Here is a 21298-nt window from a genome sequence, read left to right as displayed (position 1 = left end):
CCTTTCTTGTTTCCTCATTCAAAAGCAATTTTTGTTGTTACCTGCACAAAGAAATGAGGTCTCTGCTTAACTGCAGAGCTGTGCCCTTCCAAGACAGATTTTCATCATGCTCATGTTCCCCTCCAGATCAGCACGGTTTCCATGCTCCTCTTCTAAGAAGGTGGCTGAATGCCGATCGGCCCGTTGTGCCTTCCCTCCAGCTCCTTGAACCACAGCTTGGCCGTGCAAGCAGTGAGTTCAGCAAACAAAACGAGCTGTGAAATGGCTACACGTGAACGACACGTTCCTCATAAACAGTGCCACGCTACGTCCTTGAGCGTGCTGGTAGTTCACGAGAGGGGAAGGGAGAATATTCCTGCACTTGCCCTGCGCGGGGTGTCCCAGCTACGTGCACCGAAATGCGTTGCAGCACGAACAGGCAATCAAACTTTCTGCCTCGTGGCGTTCCTAATTACACAGAGAGGGGGGATATAGGATTTTCTGTGCCACATGCAGAAATAACCTTTGATTGCACAATTGATTGGCAAAAGCATGTGATGGATCTTCGATGCCTATAAAGAGGAGATCAATGGTGGCGGTCAAACTTTTTCAATGCTCCTCTCTCGCTCCTGCAGTCTCGCTTTGGCTTCTCCATGCCCAGCGATGCCTCTCAGTGCTCCGCGTGAACTTTCAGATTAAAACCTTTTATCTTAATGGGAATTCAGATCCTACTGCGGCATGTTTGTCTAGCTGCGCTTATCAGCCCATCGCGGGAGGGATTTTTTTTTTTTTTTTTTTTGCTCAGGATTTCCTTTGATTCGTGCTGTACGGCAGAGAAGTCAAGGCATCAGAACAAGCCGGCGGCTGCTAACAATCGTGGAAAAGCCGAGGCCTTGTAGCCGGTCTGTGAATTAAAATACTCAAGCTAGTACCTGAAACTGGCAGCCAAGAATGCCTCTGGGTTTTCAAGACATATCACTTTGGCAGCACCCACGTGTGCGAGAGCCGGGGCAGGCTGTAGGGGCTCGCTCACTCTCTGGACAGCCCCCCCTGTTAAAGCCCTTTGAAATTTTGCACAGTTGTGAAAGCAGAGCCTTTGGGTTTCGCCATGGTAACACCCCTGGTGTTTTCCTTTGTTGACAGTGGAAGGCCTGAAAGTGGTGGAGATTGAGAAATGCAAGAGCGACATTAAAAAGATGAGGGAGGAAATGGCAGCGAGAAGCAGCAGGTAAGTTCTGCACCAGACCTACCCAGAGAAATACGCGGCCGCTTTCAAACCCTTCTGCAACACTTCTGCAGGATCGAGTCGCCCGCTGGGCTTAGAAGCAACAGAGCAAGGAAAGAAACAACAAATTAATTTAACATTTGAGGAGCCGGTGCCATTCATCAGCTAAAGTAGCTGAGGCCACCTGAATAGAGAAGCAGGTCTTGCTGTGGAGGGTGATTTTTCCTGTGCTTCACCAGGCTGAATGGCAATGCTTCATCCAGATGTGCGGGGAGAGAGGGAATGGGAAAAGACCTTTTGCAAAATGTGGTGCTTGCTTAGGATCTGCTCCAATTAGCTCCAGTAAGATTCAAACCACGTTCTGGAAAAGAGCAAATATCTGTGGAACTGCTCTCCTAATTACGATCTCGTGCTATTTATAAAGCATCCATTCCAATTTTGACAAGAATTTGGGAATTTGCGTTATAATGCGAGGGCTCGCCACAATTGTCAAGCCGGCTTTTTTTTTGTAATTAAAACAACAGCAGGGAAAAAATGCGTTTCGTAGGGTACACGGTCTCAGCTGGTGAGCCTGCCCCCGTGTCACCGAAGCGCCCCGTCGGGACAAGCACATGGTCACTGCAGGATGATCGATGGGGAAGGCGACTGAGCGGGAGGCACCTCGCTCTGAGCGGGGGTGAAGGGCTCTCAGCAAGTGTAACCGTGCTGTGCTGGCAGCCGCACGCTTCGTCTTCATCTGGGGTCAAACTCGGCGGCCTTTAATCAAAACTGGTTCCTCTTGAGGGCAACGGGGGTTTTGCTAGAAGAATTAGGCTTTATAATCGCTCACTTTTATAAATTTTACTGTCCGGATATTCCAGGAGATAGGGAATTAACGCAGTCCGCTTCGGTCTAAGGTCCATTTCACCTGTCATACTGGCATAAACATGGAGTAATGTTATTAACCTCGGGAGACCTACTCCAGATCCACACCAGTATGAGAGATTGCAGGTTGCTTCGTGTCTCCTTCAGGTGTGTGAGGAAATTTCCCTAGAAAAGGCAGAGCTCAGATGGGCAGCAAATGCAAACGCACATATGCAAGTAACATCCTTTTTTTTTTTTTCTTCTGCTGCTGTGGGGAGCTGGGAGAGTTGCATTTAGGGGTGCAGCGATGCACGAGCAGATGGGTAAAGCCAAAAAAAGGCAGCTATAGCAGGTTCCCTTTCGCGGGGAGGCTGCCAGGTGCTTCAGGAAGCACCAGGCTGCCCCAGCAGCAGCCGTGACTCATTCCCGTGGCAGGCTGTCCTTTTACAATCTGCATTCTGTGGCACAAACCTGCGAACAGAGCAGCAGGAGCAGGGAGTGCTGTGTCGGCCCCGGGCCAGGCTGGCTGTCCCTGGTGTCACTTGTCCCTCCGTGGTGGCCAAGAGGGCTCTCGGTGGCCTGGCCACCAGGAGGTCCCCACTGGGAGCTGCTGAGGATGAGCAAAGCAACTCCACTCACGCCCACTCAAATTGCATTCATTTTTTATTATTTTTTTTGCCAGTCTGCTTTCTGTGCTCACGCTAGCAGATGCTAATAACATTATAGTGCCATTGAAAAACCCGACCCTGTGCAGATACAGTTTCACATTCGTAAAAGTCTGATGCATCCCAGCTCTGGTGTGTTCCCCAGCTTGGCAGGAGGAAGGCTTCAAAGTTTTACTGCAGCTGGGAAATAGGGGCAGTCGGCTGGCCCCCAGCTAACCCTGGCAGTCAGCTCCAGTTAGGGCAAGGAATGCCCCAATCTCACTGTTTTTATCCCATTAACTCCCCTCACAGTGGCATTTTGAGGAAGAGGATTTAGAGGTGATGGAGACAGCTTTTCACCAGCTGAGAATCCCCTTGTGCAGGGCAGGAGGAGGCTGCTGGCTGAAGCTGGCTGAGCACTGTGAGCTAAAGATGACATAACTTTGCGGAGGATTGAGACAAAACCATGAGAAATGATAACAGAGGTCAACGTTGAGAGGAGAAAAGTCAAGAGGCCGGGGCCAATTCCCAATAGAGAAGAAAGGAGAGAGGAGATAGAAGAGAAGCGATATCAAATCTGTAAATCCTGAAAAAAAAGTGACAAAACATGTTAAAGGACTACTTCGGTTCACTTTGGTTCACCTGGCAGAGGGGCTGAAAAATGAGAAGGGATGATCCAAACGTTAGGACTGCAGGGATAGATGCAAACTGCAAGGTCATCATCACGGACAGTTATCAGAGCCCGTGTGATCAGGCACCAGGGAACCACGTGCTGAGCTGAAGCATTATCTGATTGCTGGGGGTGACACCGTGGAGCGATCGGTTTTATTGTGCCCCTGTGGCTGTGGGGACACCTCTGCGACCAACTGTGAGTTCCTTGCCCTCACGGTGTGGTGCAGAAACCTAGATGTCCTGCAAAAGGTGGAGCATCTCCCAGCATCACAGCCCTCTGCTCAGATGGGATAGCATCAGCTTGGCTCTTCTGCATGCAGAGGAAGAGTAGATAGCTGGCAGCTGGTGGCAGTAACCAGGAAAGTGTTAATTACTTGTAATTGCTGGCAGTGGCTCCCATCCTCCAGGACCAGGGAGCCAAGCAGACTGGATCTGCTAAGCCCTGGTGCCTCTGTGCTGTTGTCCCAGCTGAAGGACAGCAGGCGAGATGGTCGTGCCTCAGAACAGATGCTCACCCGCCCTGATGCAGCCTTGGAGTCTGCAAATGTCTCCAGCATGGCATGTGCAGACACAAGATGCTCACTGAAAGAAAAGTTACTTGGTTTAAGTATTTATGGATACCTGTCTGAAGAAAGATGCTCCTAGGCTGAATTCAGCGACACAGAGAAGGGGCAGAGGAGCGTTGCACAAGGGGAGAAAATCCTAAAGAGGACCACACTTTTAAACCTTTTGAGCAGCACCACATTAGAAAGAGGTTGGGAGGCTGCATGGTTCTCCAAGCGATGCCTACCGAGAGACCAGAGCACTTCTGGCACTTCTCAAGGCACCGTGGTTTTTCATTCCCTCAATATTTCATTCCAGGACTACCTGTCCCTGCAAGTACAGCTTTTTGGATGAAAACAAGAGGCTGACTCCCCGGAGGGATGTACCATCCTACCCAAAGGTACGGTGCAGTGCTTGATCTTACCACATGCTTGCTGCCCTGACAAGTGCTGGCTTACAACCCCCCAGCTCTTCTAAACCCAGGGCCTGATCCAAAATCCCTGGAAGCTAATGGAAAAGCTTCCGTAATGTCATTGCCTGCGGTGAGCTTCAAGTTGGTTCCTCAGTAGTCTTTAATACTTGAAAGCTCATTAGCGTTTGAAATGTTAATGAACATTTTGCATTTGTCAACATTTAAGCGCTCTTTTGTCTAGTTATATTTGTTTATTCTGCATGCTTGTAGTAAACAACCAGAAAGGCCTATAAAGCTCTACTGTAATTGAAAATAGTTCTGCTGCCTGGTTTCTCCTAATGGATTATTTTTTAATTTAAAAAGTAATTTATGGGGATGCTTCACCTAGGGAAACAGAGAGAAAATGCGACATTGGATTCTCTCCAGGATGATTCATTGTCCCTGAGAAAAGAAGTTAGTGTATTCACTAGACAAAAAAAAAAAAAAAAGAAAACAACACAGTAGTGCTTGAAGAAAAATGTCTGCTGGGTACATACACGTAGAAACCTGCAGTGATGAATGGGGCTGGGACCATGAAGCACACTGGATCTTTGCTCTTTGCTCTGGCCACAGTTTTACAAAGCTACCAGGTGTGCTCTGCCCTGTGCCCAGCCCAGGCCTTCACAAAACACCAGCTCACATGCATGCAAATCATGCTAACAGCAGACATTTGCTTGCACACATCAAAGTTGGCTCAGTCACTCTCCAGTGCACGTGGTCACCTGTGGTGCAAGTATCTGATATGGACGTGCGTCCTTGCAAATTTGTCTTCAGAGCTTTAGAGAGCAGCCCATTGTAAGTCCTACCGTGCTAGTAGAAGGCTGCTGCTTATTCTGTTCTGCCTAGCAAAAGCGACGTCTAGGTCTCGGAAGCTGCCTTACATTTCTTTTCATTAACTTTTGCCCAATGGGACTGTGTTCCTGACATTAACACACATTTCCGTAAAGCACCAGTTCTAAAATTGATTTTTTTCCCCCTTGGTAACTTCCTTTGATAATAAAGTAGATTTAAAGTCAAATCAATTTTAGATCTACCACTATGATATTACAACCCTGAATTAACAACCAGAGTTGTACTGAGTGACTATGAGGCAAACCAGTAATCTGTATTCCTCAGAGACCAAAGCTCATAGGTGTTTTGGTTTCAGAAGAAGTTTGGCTTCTGTTTGATAGATTTGTAAAATTTGTTATCAGTTGTCAGGTGCTGGATTTGTCCAGTGTTAATAGAGGCTAGGAAGCGATGAATCCACTGAATGAAGATGTGAACAAATAACAAACCAGCACTGGCAATTCACAGACTTCTTGCAGAACATCATTATTAAATGTACATTATATATTCAAAAACATCATTGCCTTCTCAAGAAGAAAAATTTGTCTTCAGTGTTACCCTTCCTTGAGTATCAACAATTTGAGACTCGGGTAATTTCATTCACCTGCTCAGCACAGTAAGCCCAAACTAATTAGAGACAGCCATAGTAAATGTGCCAATTAAAGCTACAAGGCTTTTGTGTCCCAGAATGACTCTGATCAACAGAGTCTTGAAAATGTGATTCAGGAGAGTGCAGATTTTGCCTGTTTTTTTAACCCTCCGTGCTCCTTTTTTTTTTCATTTCTGTAAACAAATTGTAACTGGCCGATGAGCTCAATTCTGTTTTGTGCCTCTGAGCGTAACAACAAAAAATCACTCAAATCGCGCAGGCTGACAACAGCTTTGAAAATGTAGGCGTTCTTGAAAAAATACACAGAGTGGGAGCATAAATCACCCGAAAGATGATACATCACACCCGGCAGCTAATTTAGTGCTACAAGCACCACAGACGCTCCACAGCATCCCGCCAGGACTGGCTGCACCACGTGTCGCGATGCTCAGCCGGCAGAGGAGTCGCTGCAGTCAGGGACGGATCCACACCCATGCCCTTTCCATCCCCTTGCTGGATTTACCTGCAAGCCCACTCATAACACCTCCATCCTCCTCCATCTCCTCCCAAACCTACTCTGGGAGGACCCCCGCCGATCAGCAGCCCGCTGCTAGGCAGGCAGAGGGAGAGACGTGTTGCTTTTTGCTTGGGAAATCTGGCTAAACCCAGTGTGGATGGGAACTGGTGGCAGGGGACCCTTGCTAATGCTGGCTGCTTTTTTATCTGCAGTACATGCTGTCCCAGGAGACCATCGAAGCACTTCGGAAACCAACGTTTGACGTCTGGCTGTGGGAGCCCAACGAGGTACCAATGCCATTCTAGCTGGGTTTTCACTTTTTCTGAGAGCCAGAAAGGCCAGAAGAGCCCTTTCAGATAGTCCAGAGCATTTTTTTCCCTTCTCTGCGCCTTACCAGTGTATTTTTTTCATCTTCATATCATGGTACTTTTCCCAACCAGATGCCAGAGAGATAATGCTAATTATGATACTCTGACCCCTCTTTTTTTTTTCCCCTTTAATCTTTTCCTAATGTCTCACAATGACCAGTGCACTATCATTGCTGCCACAGGAGTTCTCCTGTGCCATTTCATCTGAAAAAAAATCAATCCCTAGCAAAGCACATGCTTAAGGGCATCAGCAATAATCAGTGAAGCTGAGTGCTGCTGTATGAAGGCAGGCAGAGGTGCATGTGTTGATTCATACACTTTTAGGAAAGGGTTTTTCTGCAGTGCATTGTGAAGAGGTTGCCAACCAGCATGCATGACCTGTCAGTATTTTCTTACTGCTTTTGCTTTTTCTTTTTTTCCTATTGCTGCTGCAAGTTTTTAGTGCTATTAGTGTTATTCTTTGTTCGTCACCTGTACTGCAGAAGCTCCTAGGAAGCTCACGTGTAGACCTCTGCAGAAACTTGAAGGCGAAGGATGCCCCCGTAATGGTCAGCTTATAATATAATCTAAAACAAGGTTCAGTAAATAAGAGCAAATGTCACCTAGGAAAAATGTAAGGGAGAGCAGGGCTAAACCAGGGGTTTAATGCTGGGCTTTCCTCAAGGGAAGGAGTGGGACGTTCTAGCAGCACCTCCAGCAGCAATTACCTTAATTACTGTCTCAATAAGACGAGTGCAAGAGTCATTCTGGCTCAGCACCTCTAGAGCAACATGACATGGAAAAACACCCCACACCCTCCAACAGGAACAGCATGCTTCCTGTCGGATATTGCATCTGGCTGGTAGAAGAGCAGAAGGGCTCTCCGGTGGCTTTGGGTCAGTCTCCCACTGGCAGAGGCTGGCAGCACATCCCACGGTCTGTGCCAAGCTGGGGCTGGTGCTCAGCAGTTACAGCTCCCTCCCCCAGCCCTTTTTCCCTGTATCACAGCCATACGGCTGCCCAGGCAAAATGGCTCGCCCCCAACTTTTCAGCTCTTGTCAGGTCTAACACACGAGAGAATTACGACCTGCCAGGTGGGCCGCAGCACTGCTGGCTCGTTGCTCTGCCTGTTAAGAAAGAATAGGGACAAAATGGAGACAAAAAACCATTATCCACGGATTCTTGTGCGCTGAGGCGTAGTGTTTTAGCACAGCAACTCGTTCCGAGTGCTGGGAAACACTATATGGTGGCGTGAAGGAGGCTAACAAGAGGGTGTGGAGATTAGGCATGCCCTGCAAGGAGGCATGCTGCTCAGCAATAAGATACTGTGCAAGCTCGGGTGAGCAGAGCACCAGATGGGTTTGTCTCACCCTTTCAGCTCTGGGTTGTGTTTACAGAGAGTATTTCGATTCTGCCAGTGCTTGTTTAGCAAGGAGCATTTGTCTGCATGCCCCACGTGGAGCAGGCAGATTACAAACCTGAGTTTCTCTGCTTTAGGTGGGCTAGGAGCAGGACACGGTGGTCTACAGCAAGATGCTGGGAGCACTGAGCAGCTTGTGGCATTGCCCCTTGGGTCCTGTAGGAAAAACTTTTTCTTCCTGTTCGAATGACTCAAAATCAGCCCCCTTGTTTCTGCATGAACGATGTATATTCCCTGGATACATATAAAAATTCATCAGATGAAGTCATTTTTCTGGGAGTGTTTGTAAGAGCCTACATAACACAAACCTAACCGACTGAAAATATCTCCCAGGCCACATTGGTGACATTGCACTCATCGTATCAAAACCCCCGGATCGGTCTCCAGCGAGGACTGCAGCGCCTCGTATCACGGCTGCACTTTACCCCCTGCAGATTTTGCCCTCAGAAATGGGAATGCAGATACGCAGGCTCCTGAACTCCCGGAAATCTGCTCGTGTCTGGCGGGTGGCAGCTGCTGTGTGCCCAGACACATCGGATTATCGATACCTCTCGTCTGCAACATGTTTTCGAACCCAGAAGACGAATGGGGAGCGGCAGGGCTGAACTGCCTGCATCCCCTTCCCGCTGCAGAGCAGATGCTGTCTCGGAGGAGCAGCCCGCCCTCGCCTTTCAGCTGCTGGGAGTCACAGCTAGAGTTCAAGGGAGTGGATGGATGTTCCCAAACCCGCTGCAGTGTTGCAGAGTTCGAACCAGAGCACGCATTTCTTGAGGGATAGCTTTCTGCTGTCAGTTGCTGTGCAGCTAGGACCTCAGCCGTTTCCATCCCTTGATTTCATTGAGAACTATCACAAGCCCACATCCCCCCTGAATTAGAAAAATGGCTATACTTTTTCACGAGAAGAAATTGCTGTGATATGTACAAATCACAATTACTAAAGAGAGCTGGTGTGATTCAAAGCCCAGCACAAAACCTGTGAAGTCCACAGTGATCTGCCTACTTCAAAAAGCTCTCAGAACCTCCCTGCCTCCCCTCTTGTACTGTCTTTAATCATGCAATCTTTGAACGTCTTTCTTTCATCTTAGCAAGAGGGCCCTGCAATTATTCAATGCTTGCAAGGAGGAAATTCACTTTGCAACATACTGTAAACTCAGATGATATTTACCGAGCCAATAACCTGTCTATTCCTGCCTACAGATGCTGAGTTGTTTGGAACATATGTACCATGATCTCGGGCTGGTGAAAGACTTCAACATCAATCCTATCACGTTAAAGAGGTGGTTGGTAAGTATTTCAAATTACTGATATTTGCCATTTTTCAAATTTAAAATCAATAAGTGAAACACGCAAGGAATTAATTTGGCTTACGCAAGTAATACCACTGAAATCAGGCAATCTATACAAATTCTTAAAATTTAAGTCCTTCAGCAGATGTTTGCATTCTTGTGGTCACAGATGACAATTCTCAATGACAATTTTTTAACTGCCTTGCATTTGTTTGCTGAGCTTTCTATTATTAAGAGCAGTTCATTTCCAGTGAGCGCTCTTGGAAACAAACATAAGTGGAGACAAGATGAGTAGCTTCAGATATGGTCAAAAAAATAGTCTTTGCAATAATTGTTCAGTGTGCTTAATCACAGGGAGTAAAAGAGCAAGGCCGGAAGGAAAAGGAAATTCTGAGAAGCTAAATAACTTTTTTTTTTTTTCTTTTTTCTCTTTTTTTCCTTTGGTCTTTAATGTTGAGAATTTGGCAGAGATGCAAACCATGAAAGACAAGATCATAGCAAAACTAAGATGTCTATAGAAGAGATGCTGGAGCATTACAAAGTCAGTGTTGTCAGGTCCAAGAAAGACTGCAAGACAAAATTTGCCAAAAGCATTGACTTTCTCAGGCAAAAAAAAAAAAAAAAAAAAAAAAAAAAAAAAAAAGCTTTCTCAGAAAAACCTATCATATTCCTAGAGGATGTGGAGCAGTAAATGTTCTGCTGATTGTTTAAGAAGGATTTAGGGATGCTCTGAAGAATTACAGTTAGCTGAACTTGCTCATCCACCTGGAAAATTGATCAAAACAAGACTTAAAAACATCGTGTTCAGTATGTGGATGTCTTGTACAATTTCTCTAGAGAAGAATTATGTCTTGCCAGTCTCCTCCTGAGGACTGTGCACAGAATAGAGGGGACAGTTTGGCTGTTTTACATGCTTGATGTAGACCCCCAGGAAGGACTGAACAAATTCCACACTTTCAGAGAAGGTGGCTAGAAAACACAAAGCATCATCTCAACAAGAGCAGAGGCACCTGGGCACCAGCATGCACAGGGCAGAGGTTGTCACGGCTTGGGGTGCTGCTGCAGGCTGAAGGCTTTAGGGTGATTAGAGACTGGAGGAAGGGATAAAGGGGACTACAGTTACTATGAGGTCCCTAGATAAGGCATAAAACTTAGCTGGAGTTTATGTGTAGGATCGGTTAAGCCATTTTAGAAAAATCCTATGACTGTATTAAAGGGGAGAGAAAAAAAAGGATCAGGAACTGGGAAATCTCTCCCCGAAGAAGGCAGATGAAAAGCTTGGTGCTGCTGACCTTAGAAAGCAGCTGAACGGAAGGGGTAGGATGAAACCCAATACAATCAGGGCTAGCACAGAGCAAATGAAACAGAAATCCTCCTCCTCCTGTCTCACAGCCTGAAAACACAGGCAACAAGGTGGCACGTCAGCACACACCAACATGCCACCCACGAGCACTAGGGCAGGCAGCTTCCCATCAGCTTGCATCTCCACGTAGTTTGTTACCACTAGCATTTGCGAACAATGAGGGGAGGTGTTTTTTTTTTTATGTATTTTCCATTCTCAAACACCGCCTTCACAGAAAGATGCTTTAAAAAAAAATAATCCTGGAGGACTTTGCTTCCACCTGTGCTACCTCCCCAGGCACAGCGTGGGCACCGGTTTGAACTGAAAGCGGGTGAGGAAAAGCCGCCTCTGGCGCACGCCTGCCTTCCTGCTCCCACATCCACTGGCTGCAGAAACGTTCCAGAAAGCGGAGGGGAGGATGACTAACGCAGCCCAGTCACTCCAGCCCTCCAGTGCTCTGAGTCAGGGCTCCCCTGGGATGCTCGGGGCTGCGCTGCTGGATGCATACGTTAGAGCCCCGCGGTGCTGCACAGTGCCTGGGCACGACCACGGTGCCGGTGCGGTGGCGGTGAGATGCCGCCCACCAGCCCGGCTGTCAGCTATAGCGGGGTGTTAGTTGTTGTTTGTTGTAAAATGAAGTGACATTTCTGAAGTCCCTGCTGAAGAAGAAGCTGAGCGGCTTTTGCAATGAAGCCCCCCAAATATTTCAAAAGCATTGAAAGCCCACAGCTCTCTTGACTTCGTCTAAAACCTCCTAGAATTCGGTTTCCTGGTTGAAGGGCTGGATCCTGGTGGGGCATGAGGATTCTTGCAGTAAATTCACCCTTTATAAAGGTGCAAGAGAGGGCACTGGCGATGTACTTTGAGCTCTTTCCACGCCCCAGCGCTGCTGTTTACCCACCAATTCAGGATGAGAGCACAGAGCCCTGTCGCCAACCTGAGATGCACCTCCAGCTGTGCTGGGATGTTTGCCTGGGGCCAGCTGGTCGGAGGGAGAAGCTGATGCCGGCTTTACCTGCTGGAAGACTCTTGAAAGGCAGTGACCTCTCATCCTCCCCTCTAAAGGCAGCGTCAGGTCCCTGTGCTGTCACCCTGTCCTAACAGAGACTGATGCTGGGCTCCACAGGACTCCTGTGGGGACACAGAGTGCCTCCGGGGACAGCATGAAGCATACACACACACGTTTTTATAAAGAAAGAGCTCTCCTATCTCTGACCACTCCACTCCCTCTCTTTGCAGCTGTGCATTCATGACAACTACAGAAACAACCCCTTTCACAATTTCCGGCACTGCTTCTGCGTGACCCAGATGATGTACAGCATGATCTCGCTCTGCAGTCTCCAGGTATGTGTCTTTCTGTAGAAACTAGATTTGATCCAGTCAGAAATAGCCTTTTTTTTTTTTTTTTTAATCCATAGTTATACATCTCAGCTTCTGTCATTTCTTGCCGGGAGTATGGAGAAAAACTTGTTTGAATGAACTTGTTGAAGTTCATCCTATTCAGAAGCTGTAGAGATACTGAGTTTTATTTTTTTTCCCACTCTTGCCATGGCTTTAGTTAATGCAGAATATAATGGCAGCTACCTTCCAGCCCTACCTTAACTAATCAGGATGCCCAAATGACCTGTTAAGGGCCTGTGCTGCTATCTCCGTGCTTTTATATGAGCTCTGAAGTAAAAGCAAGTTTCAAGCAAATTGGCTCCTTTGAGCTGCTGCTATTTAATGCAACAAAGTCAAATCTGAGTCATTTTTGCTGGAAGGGAAGGCAGAATTCTCTCTCTTGACTGAAGTAAATGGATGTATAGAAAAATACCTCGTTTTGCTCAGATTTGCTTCTCTCCGAAATGTAAATGTAGGTGTTTTTTTTAACTTCTTTTAATTTCTGGGAACAGGCGAAGTAGAAATTGCAATGCTACATTAACGTTTTGTATTTTGCAGGATAAATTTTCCCAAATCGACATCTTGATTCTCATGACTGCGGCAGTATGCCACGACTTGGACCATCCGGGCTATAACAACACGTAAGTCTGCCTTGTGCTTGCCTTAGAGCCTGTTGGGAAGGCAAGGCCAGCTGGCATTTTTGGTGGAGCAGGTTTTCCTTCTCACAGCTTGAGCTGGCAACGACCTTCCCCCAAGGCCCTGCCATTCACTCATGCATGGGCTAAGGCAGAAAACTCAGGTCTGGATGGGGGCTGCCAGCTGGCCTTGGCTCTGTAAGGGAAAGGCTTTTGCAGATCTCTGCCTCAGCTAGTCCCCCGCTCCTGAGAAAACAAAGTAAATGTTTCACAGCTGAGAGAATGAAGGCATAGACGCGTATAGCTCCACCATCCAAGATGGAATAATTGCACTAAAATGCCAAGGGTTATTTGACTTGCACATTACTTCGTAATTATTAATTATGAAATGTATGTTCTCCTATTTAATACCGTGTCAGGAAATTAGATTTGTTGACACATGGTCACTTTTGTGTGCATGTATGCCTGTGTGAAGAACAGAGGAAGATGATCTAATTTATTTGTAGCCACTCATTAAATAAGGGCAGAGCTCAGTTCCAACCGAGATCTGTGAGAATCTGTCCATCAGCATCAGTGGGGGTTGGATGAAGCCCAGACAGCTCCTTCTGTGTTTATTTTATGTGACTTTAAGCTACAGAGACTTGGTGAAATAATAAATAAATAAAAAAAAAAGACGGAGGAAGAGTGTCTGAGATGATGTTAGAGTCCTATCTGTCTTCTCTAAAAATCTGATTTAGTATTAACAATCAAAAGCCAAACTGCAGCTAATTGAATAAGTATTCAGAAGAATGTAAATAAAAGGAAGCAGCATGATTTAGAGCAACTAGTGTGAGTCTGCAGGAGCTCTCATTGTTTTTCTTTCTGTACATTAGCTATCAGATAAATGCACGAACGGAGCTGGCAGTACGCTACAATGACATCTCCCCACTGGAGAACCATCACTGTGCTGTGGCTTTCCAGATCATTTCCCAGCCAGAATATAACATTTTCTCCAATGTCGACCAGGACCAATTCAAGCAGATAAGACAGGTACGAATGCTGGTCCCATCTGTGCTATACAGACTGTTCCCGCAGATGCAGCATGCACATCCTCCCTGCTGTAAGCTGCAAAGTGAATCATTCCCCAGAAGGTAAGACTGAAAAAGCCCCTCGCACTGGGAGGATCCAAGAGGGATTCTTGGAAAATGTCCACAGGAGCACTTCCTGGAATGTCTTGCTGAGAAATAATGAGCACATCCTGACTGTTAAAGCCCATGACATTTTTTGTGTAGTTATTTATGTTATTGAAGGAGCCGATTAGCTCTGTCTGGGAAAGGATCATGCTCTCGTGGTAGAAGTTTATGCTTTAAGAGAACGTTGCATTAATTTTAAAGCAGGGCTTCAAAATGGGAAAAGATTTGCAACAGCAGAGCACTTCTACAGTTGAAGAGGCTCTGGCGGACTGAGAGTTGTCACGGTTATCCCTGAGAAAGGGAAATATGCTAGAATTCCCATTAGAGCACTAGGGACCAAAATTTCTTCTTAGTTTCTACATTACAGCTTCCTTCACACCAACTGAAATTGCAGACCAATGTGAGGGCTCACACGCCGGTCCTTTTGGAGTCACTGATTCTGCTGGTGCAGGGGAAGCAGGCATGGGCCCAAAAGGGACTGATCTGCAAGAGAACCCACAACTTTAAATTAACCACATATTTTCCCATCATAAGCCATGCCTTGCACAAGGATATGGAGCTCCTAACATATTGGTTGTGCTTGGTTATTTCAAAGCCCTTCATCCAAGAAGGATGAGCACTACTACTGGTAGTAGTGCGGGTCTGCTGGTCTTTCTCTCTTCTTTGTTGTCTCCATTAAGAGTCAGAACCAAAGTGTGCACCGCTTTGCAAGGGAACAAAAGTGGATCTTGGCAAATAGAGAGCGGCTTTTAGCATCCTGTTGTAAAGTTTGTACTTCCACACTTAGTCAATCAGAAAGGAAAAACCTTAGCACCTTTGGAATGTCACACCAGTGTCACAGATCTGTCCAACCGAGATCTTCATACACCATGGATTTTCTGTTACCCTTTTCCAGTTTGTTTAATGGTTCCAAGTCTACATTGTGTTAACAATGTAGTAATACATGAGGTTTTTCATTTGTGAAAGACCCTATTTTACTCTGCAATAATAGACTTTGTAAAGAATGTCAAGTTAATATGTGAACATGTTTTCTTTGCTAGGGGATAATTACGTTGATCCTGGCTACAGACATGGCGAGACATGCAGAAATACTGGACTCTTTCAAGGAAAAAATGGAAAATTTTGATTACTCAAATGAAGAACACATGACCTGTGTAAGGAGATTTTGTGGATTATCATTTTTCTGTGCACAGTGTGAAATCTTGTAGATTAATGTTTATTTATTTAAAAATCAGGATCCAAGGTTCGTTGTTAAATAGAATCCCCTGCCCCACCAAAATGATTTTAAATTTGGAATTAGTCTCTATTAAATAGACTATTCCGGCTTTAAAAGTCCTGGAGTCTTCAACACCCAGGGAAGCCTTTCCCCACAGCCTCTAAGCCCTGCTTCACAATGAGCTTCATGGCCTTTTGGGACCGAACCTCTTCACACAGCAGGGAAGCACACATCCTGCTGGATCGCATCCCAGTGTTGCAGACAGGGCAAACAAGGCAGAGCGCGGAGAAGTGGTTTACACAGGGTAACTGGGAGAGTGGAACAGAATCCATTCGAGACCCCTGATTTATTTCTAAAGCTGTCCTTTCTGTCTGAGAACATGCCCTCCCACTGCATCGTAAGGACACGGGTTCTGGCTAGGGGAAAAGGGGCTGGTATGAAGACTGGAGTATTAAAGGATTATCCTCTTTCAGCTGAAGATGATACTGATAAAATGCTGCGATATCTCCAACGAAGTCCGCCCGATGGAAGTTGCAGAGCCCTGGGTAGATTGCTTGCTAGAGGAATATTTTATGCAGGTAAGAATGAGGGAGCAACGCAGTCGCACAACAGGCTGCTGTGGCCGGATCCCACCTCAGCTCTGGGTGCTCGGCTGCCTGACAGCCTGGGCTAGCTCTGGGACAGAAAGGCTTCTTTTATGGAAGGCCGGAGAAGCAAGTCAGCAAGACAAGCTGTTCAGAAAGCAAATGAATGCAACTGACTGCAATTCATAGAGGAAAGACAACACTCTTCTAGCTCACTGCATCTGCAGCTTTTTCCTCAAAAATACAGTTTCTCTGTGCCTTATTGTTTTGGCCACCCAAAAAAAAAGTGCCCACAGGCCAGTAGGTGAAAGTCTGCAGTGGGATATCTTTTTTGCATGTGCAGTCTCTGACTCCCCTGCCCATGAATTTGCATAGAAACAGTAAGTTATGACACCACTGAGATCTGCACCTGAAGGCTACCGCCCTTTAGCTAGCTGTCTGCTTGGTACATTGCTCTCCCTATGGGCTTGCAGCCAAGATTAACATCCCTTAACTCTGGATTTGTTCCAGAGTGACCGAGAAAAATCAGAGGGGCTTCCCGTGGCACCTTTCATGGACCGCGATAAAGTGACCAAGCCGACGGCGCAGATCGGCTTCCTGAAGTTCGTTCTCATCCCCATGTTCGAGACGGTAACAAAGGTGGGTCAGCCAAGGCCAGGGGCAGAACCAGGAGCATGCAGAGCTTCGTCATGGGCTCTGATGGGTGTTGAATTAGCCAGGGAAATGAGGATGTTTGCTCCACACCCTGCCTTGTGTCCACTTCTAGCATGTACGGGTTAATGAATGCGAGAGGAGACGTCAGCTTTCTCTCTTGTTTTTCATCCAGCTGTTCCCAGAAGTGGAGGAGGTGATGCTCCAGCCCCTTTGGGAATCCAGGGACCGCTATGAGGAATTAAAACAGATAGATGATGCTATGAGAGAGGTGAGCCATAAATATCTCCTTGATAAAGCAAACATTGTGATTTCATAAGTGAAACACTGTAATTTAATAGCCCTTTAATTTCAAAACAGTAGGAATGCTTCTAGCATAGTCATAATCATGAGAAACACATTAATCACACTGAGCTGGAGGCAGGCACGTGCCACCAAACAGCCTGCATGCACACGAGCAGCCTGCACCCACCCCAGCACGGCTGTGGGGATGGAGATGCCTGTAGGAGGGGCACCTGGAGGACAAGCCCAGGGAAAACAACCTGAGGGGAGAGCAACAGCAAACTGCTCTTCCAAGAGGGAGCTGCCTTCCCCTGGGAAGGAGCTGGCCTGGACTGGGTAGCAGAAAATGTCCTGGGCTCGGGCAGTTCAAGGGACTGCACCACCGAGACATCTTTTCTGGGAAGGAACCTCCACTCACATGTCTGTCAACAGGGACGGGCTTGAATTTTATGAGGGGTTGCTCTCAGATACACAGCATCTAGTAGGATTGAACACAAAGCAAATGAAACCGTCCACAGCTCAGGCTGAGTGGGGACCTCTGTTTACAAAGAGCCTCTTGTTTTGACATGTAAGGCTTAGGGAAGGTCAGATATACATGTAACAGTCTTTGCTCCCTCCAGTCACAGCTGTGTGGCCTCCAGGCTCCATCAGCAGGGCAGAGCCCAAGGCCAAAACCCAGGAGTGGGTGCCCCAGCCTGCCCCAGGAGGCACGTATGCCTTCCTTGCACACCTTCCTTGCATGCCTCTTCCAGCACTTCATTGCTGTGCTGAGACAGGCAGCAAAACCTGCCTGAAAGGCATTGCACTCCTGGGTTTTCTCAGACATGAACGAATTTATCATGTAGACAGGACACTATCTGTCACTGTGTCATTAAATAAATTGGGAAGTGCCCTGGAGCACTAGTTGAAGGTTCATTCACATGGATGTCCCAGGCTGGATGAGGAGGATGGTGGTGGCTTTCTGCTGTAGCTCCCACCTCCTTCCAAGTGGTTTGGAGGAAAAGCCTCTCAGCAGCACAAATCCTAAGGCTGGTTAATCAAAGACCACACATTTTGAGGGCGCTGAGTTATAAATGAGAATAAAGTCTTCAGTTTAGAGTGGAGCATTTCTCAAAGGAGGGAAGAAGAACTCGAAGATGAGTGCAAGACTTTCCAAGACCTCTTCATTTTTCAACCCGAGCTGAAATTTTACTTCTGCTTTACAGAAGCTGTCAAAACAGAAAGTTCATACAAACCGATGGAGCTTTAATTACGGTCTGTTGACACAAGAGGTCTTAGGAAAATACAAGCTGCCTGAATTCAGAAATAACCTGAAACAAGAGGGGTTAGCGAATAGTCCTAGAGCATAACGGGGCAGATGGTAGGAACACCGAGTTCTGTTTCCTCCAGGCCTCGCCCCAGTGCTGTTTGGATGAAATGTTGCCTGTGCCATAGCAAGCTGTGGGGAGATGAGTGCTGGATTCACAGCAGCTGTGCAAATCCACAATGCTAATGTTGCTTTGCTCTTCCTCCCAGTTGCAGCAGAAGAAAAACGACAGCCTGACCACCGGCAGTACCGAGAAATGAGACGAGAAGGACTTTGAGCAAAGCATAACCCCTAAGGTTATTTTCTTTCCAAGAAATACTGTATTTGCCAACCAGACCTGACGGCTACGTCAAAACCCACCGGGGACCACTCAGGAGGAGAGGTGGCCAGGAGGGATGCCCTGCCCGCCCGCCCGGGCGCTGCCACCCCTGCGGACGCCGCGCAGGTTGCAGCACAGCTCCCGCCTGCAGCGTTTTTGGCCACCACTGGGAATTAGGCCTGCTGTCTTTATGGGCAAAGTGGAGCTGAGAAAGGAGCCGTTTCTGGAAAAAAAAATGATCCACTGGCGTCCAAAAACAAAAGAAAAAGTTGTTTTAGTCAAGATACCACATATACGTGTACAGCGGTATGCTAATTGCAGCATAGCTTAACAGATGCTTGTATTCTGACAGGGGCCCTGGCAGATATTTTTGTTTGCCAAGTAGGCCCTAATGACACATTTCTCTGTATTATTCTCTGAATTTTATAGTGTTCACAGTACATTCAGAAGCCCAGCAATTTTGTTTTTCTATACTAGAAGAAGTCAGAAAAAAAAAAAAAAAACCTTCATGGGTTTGCGGGTTCTCTTTGAGGCCCTGTACAGCTGGCGTCAGGGGGTCCTTCAGCACAAGCAAAAGGGGGGGAGCACCACGCTGACACCACTGTGCAAGCAGATTTTTATCCTCAAGGAAGCAAAAAGCAACACCACCACCAAGAAGAACCTTCAAAGATGTACAGATTTTTTTTTTTTTTTTTTACTTTTAAACTGATCTGCTAAATAATATATTCTTCTACAGAAGTGGGTGTCGTACTTGTTTTCTTTTGCGTATGTGTCCACAGAGTGAACCCAAGTGAATGCAAGGTGAGGGGCTGTTAATGAGAGGGGAGGGTCTGGTCTCCTTAAGATGAGAGGTTTCAGAAACAGTTTTGGTGATATAATCATACCATGAGAGCCGCACGGAAAGAGCATCCCTTGCAGCGATGCCTTGCAAAGGCTGGGAGCCTCACAGACTGCAATATTATCTCAATGCAGCTATCCCTGAGTCCTGCTTGCACATTTCCCGAGCTCCTTGACAGAGCCACAGCCTGCTCGCTCTGCTGGTGCCTCTTCCTGCCAGGCTGCCTGCTCCTTTAAGCAGCTGTTTGTGTGCATGCTTTGGGCTTTCTGCTGCAAGCTGGAGAAGAGTCTGCCCCCTGGATTTGCACAGTCTTGGGGGATCCCACGGTAGATGTGAAATCCAAGCGTGGGGTCAGCTCCCAGCTCTGCAGGCGCCTTCACGAACAAATGAACTAAGCCCTAGTTTTGATTAACCTCAAAACTTGCGGTCCTTGGAAGTTGGACTTGAATTGTGTGGTTTGGACCTTTTCTTCCGCACTAAATCTTATAATCCAAAGTACATTGTGACCCAGATTGTTTTGCTGCGGAATTCTTCACTTCTTTTTCACAAATAAATCAAATTTACCATCTCCATTCAAGCAGATTTCCGTCACAAATCAGCTCCCGAAGCAGATGTGCTGTGCAGGAGCTATAAACAATTGCTTAGGACATGCCAAGTCCTGCACCGAGCTAGTTACACTAGATGAGAAAACCTGCTGTAGGAACTCGACTGCACCCTCCTCCCACTAAAATTGTTTAAGGGTTAGAGCCTGATAGGAAGTTTTGTTTCAGCCGGAAGACTTTTCTTTAACCATAAGCCCTGATCCAGCAAGTATTTATGCGTGCGCTTAACTCCCACACGCCTCATCAGGGACCCTGGTAGCTAATTGCAGAGTGCAGGCTCCTCAGCTCTCCCTAATTGAAGCGCACGGGAGCTTTGTAATGGATGGTTCTTGCTGCCTGCTTTGGCTCCATCGGTTTTTCAGAGCAAACTGGAAAGTGTGCACTGCAGAGATGACCAGAGGATGCTGGTGCAATCCCGCTGACCTTACCGGAGCTGCATCAGACGCGTGGAGAGCCCTCCTCGGGGCTGCACTGACGCATGCTGTGGTGCTGCGATGCTCTCTGTGGCTCACTGAAAGAGCAGGGAACGTCCAGGCTGCTATTTATAGACAGTCGTAAAAAAGACCACAGTAATCATGACCTTCTGGCATATATAGGAGTGCCACGGCGCTCTTTAATCTCGTTTTCCTCTGTAATATTAGATTTCTGAAGAGACAATCCTCCTGACATACACTTAACCAAGGGGGTGGTAAGGCATTCTCTCATAATTCTAGTTTCTTGCACTTTTTTTTTTTTTCCAAAATATTTGATGCTGTGATTCATATGTAAACGAACAGATTTGAGGATCCTGGCAATCAGCCCATTAAAATGTCACACGTTTTCAGGGTGACATTTTAAATCTACACTTAGCACGAAAACAAAGTTTTCGGAGGCAGCCAGACAGATGTCTGAAGTGTGATTTAATCTCTTCTCTCCCTAATCCGATGACTAAGAGCGAATGTTTTATCTCATTGGTATTGTTTTACCTTACGGTAGGCGCCTCGCAAAGGACTTTATGTGGCCTGTGGTCTTTATGGCATCATGACAATGATGCATACAGCTCTACACTGCTGCTCCCACACAGGTGGGGAAAGCTGAACATGAAACAGTTTGCAACTATTCCACGCCGTTAGGCTTGAAAGACTAACTAGGAGCCCTGGGACTTGACTTTTTTTTATTTATTTTTTAATGATGAGAGCCCACGGCCCCATGCACGCTTCATTCTTGAGTGTGGCTTTCATGATCAAACCCAGGCCATAGCGCAACTGCACGTCTTGGGAAGGAAACAGCTTTTTTGAAAGCTGAGTGCCCCCCCCACACCCCAGCAGCCAATTTGCAGTGAAAATTCAGTGCGTGTTAAACACGCGGGTTATGTAATGCCAGAGGAATATCTGCACGTGGAAATTGTACGTCTCGGTGCAGCCCCTGAGCAGTGATAACAACGGCATCTGCTCCATGCAGGAGCGAGGCAGAGCTGCCTGGTGCTGTCAGGCAGCATTACGTTCTCCTGCTTCAACAGCAGGCTCTGGCTGCGAGCTGCTTGCTCCCTCACCCTGGAAACGTCCAAAGATAGAGCGGGGCTTACCTTCCTGCTTGGTTTGCGGCATTAGGAGCATGCACACTTCTTATTCTCCGATCCTTATCGTTC

At 46.9% G+C, this 21298-nt stretch overlaps 1 protein-coding gene across 9 annotated transcripts in view; it reads left to right on the top strand.

Moving 5' to 3' along the window:
• Nucleotides 1-18969, top strand: part of PDE9A (phosphodiesterase 9A) — a 41391-nt gene extending 22422 nt beyond the window's left edge. For 7 of the 9 annotated variants that reach the window (XM_084530517.1, XM_084530516.1, XM_084530519.1 and 4 more), the window contains 12 exons: nucleotides 1123-1207; nucleotides 4225-4306; nucleotides 6504-6578; nucleotides 9256-9342; nucleotides 11926-12030; nucleotides 12625-12707; nucleotides 13574-13730; nucleotides 14914-15027; nucleotides 15563-15667; nucleotides 16184-16312; nucleotides 16500-16595; nucleotides 18122-18891. In XM_084530517.1, coding sequence (XP_084386643.1) covers nucleotides 1123-1207; nucleotides 4225-4306; nucleotides 6504-6578; nucleotides 9256-9342; nucleotides 11926-12030; nucleotides 12625-12707; nucleotides 13574-13730; nucleotides 14914-15027; nucleotides 15563-15667; nucleotides 16184-16312; nucleotides 16500-16595; nucleotides 18122-18172 — 1169 coding nt within the window. In that variant the 3' untranslated portion in view covers nucleotides 18173-18891. Of the gene's footprint in view, nucleotides 1-1122; nucleotides 1208-4224; nucleotides 4307-6503; nucleotides 6579-9255; nucleotides 9343-11925; nucleotides 12031-12624; nucleotides 12708-13573; nucleotides 13731-14913; nucleotides 15028-15562; nucleotides 15668-16183; nucleotides 16313-16499; nucleotides 16596-18121 lie in introns of all 9 variants that reach the window. The other 2 variants (XM_084530513.1, XM_084530514.1) reach the window with 1 other exon arrangement.
• Nucleotides 18970-21298: the final 2329 nt, after the last annotated feature.

This window comes from Aythya ferina (assembly GCF_964211825.1).
Source record: "Aythya ferina genome assembly, chromosome: 1".
NCBI classification, from domain to species: Eukaryota; Metazoa; Chordata; class Aves; order Anseriformes; family Anatidae; genus Aythya; species Aythya ferina.
Note: the sequence above shows the minus strand (reverse complement) of the source record. Positions and strands in the feature narration are given on the sequence as shown.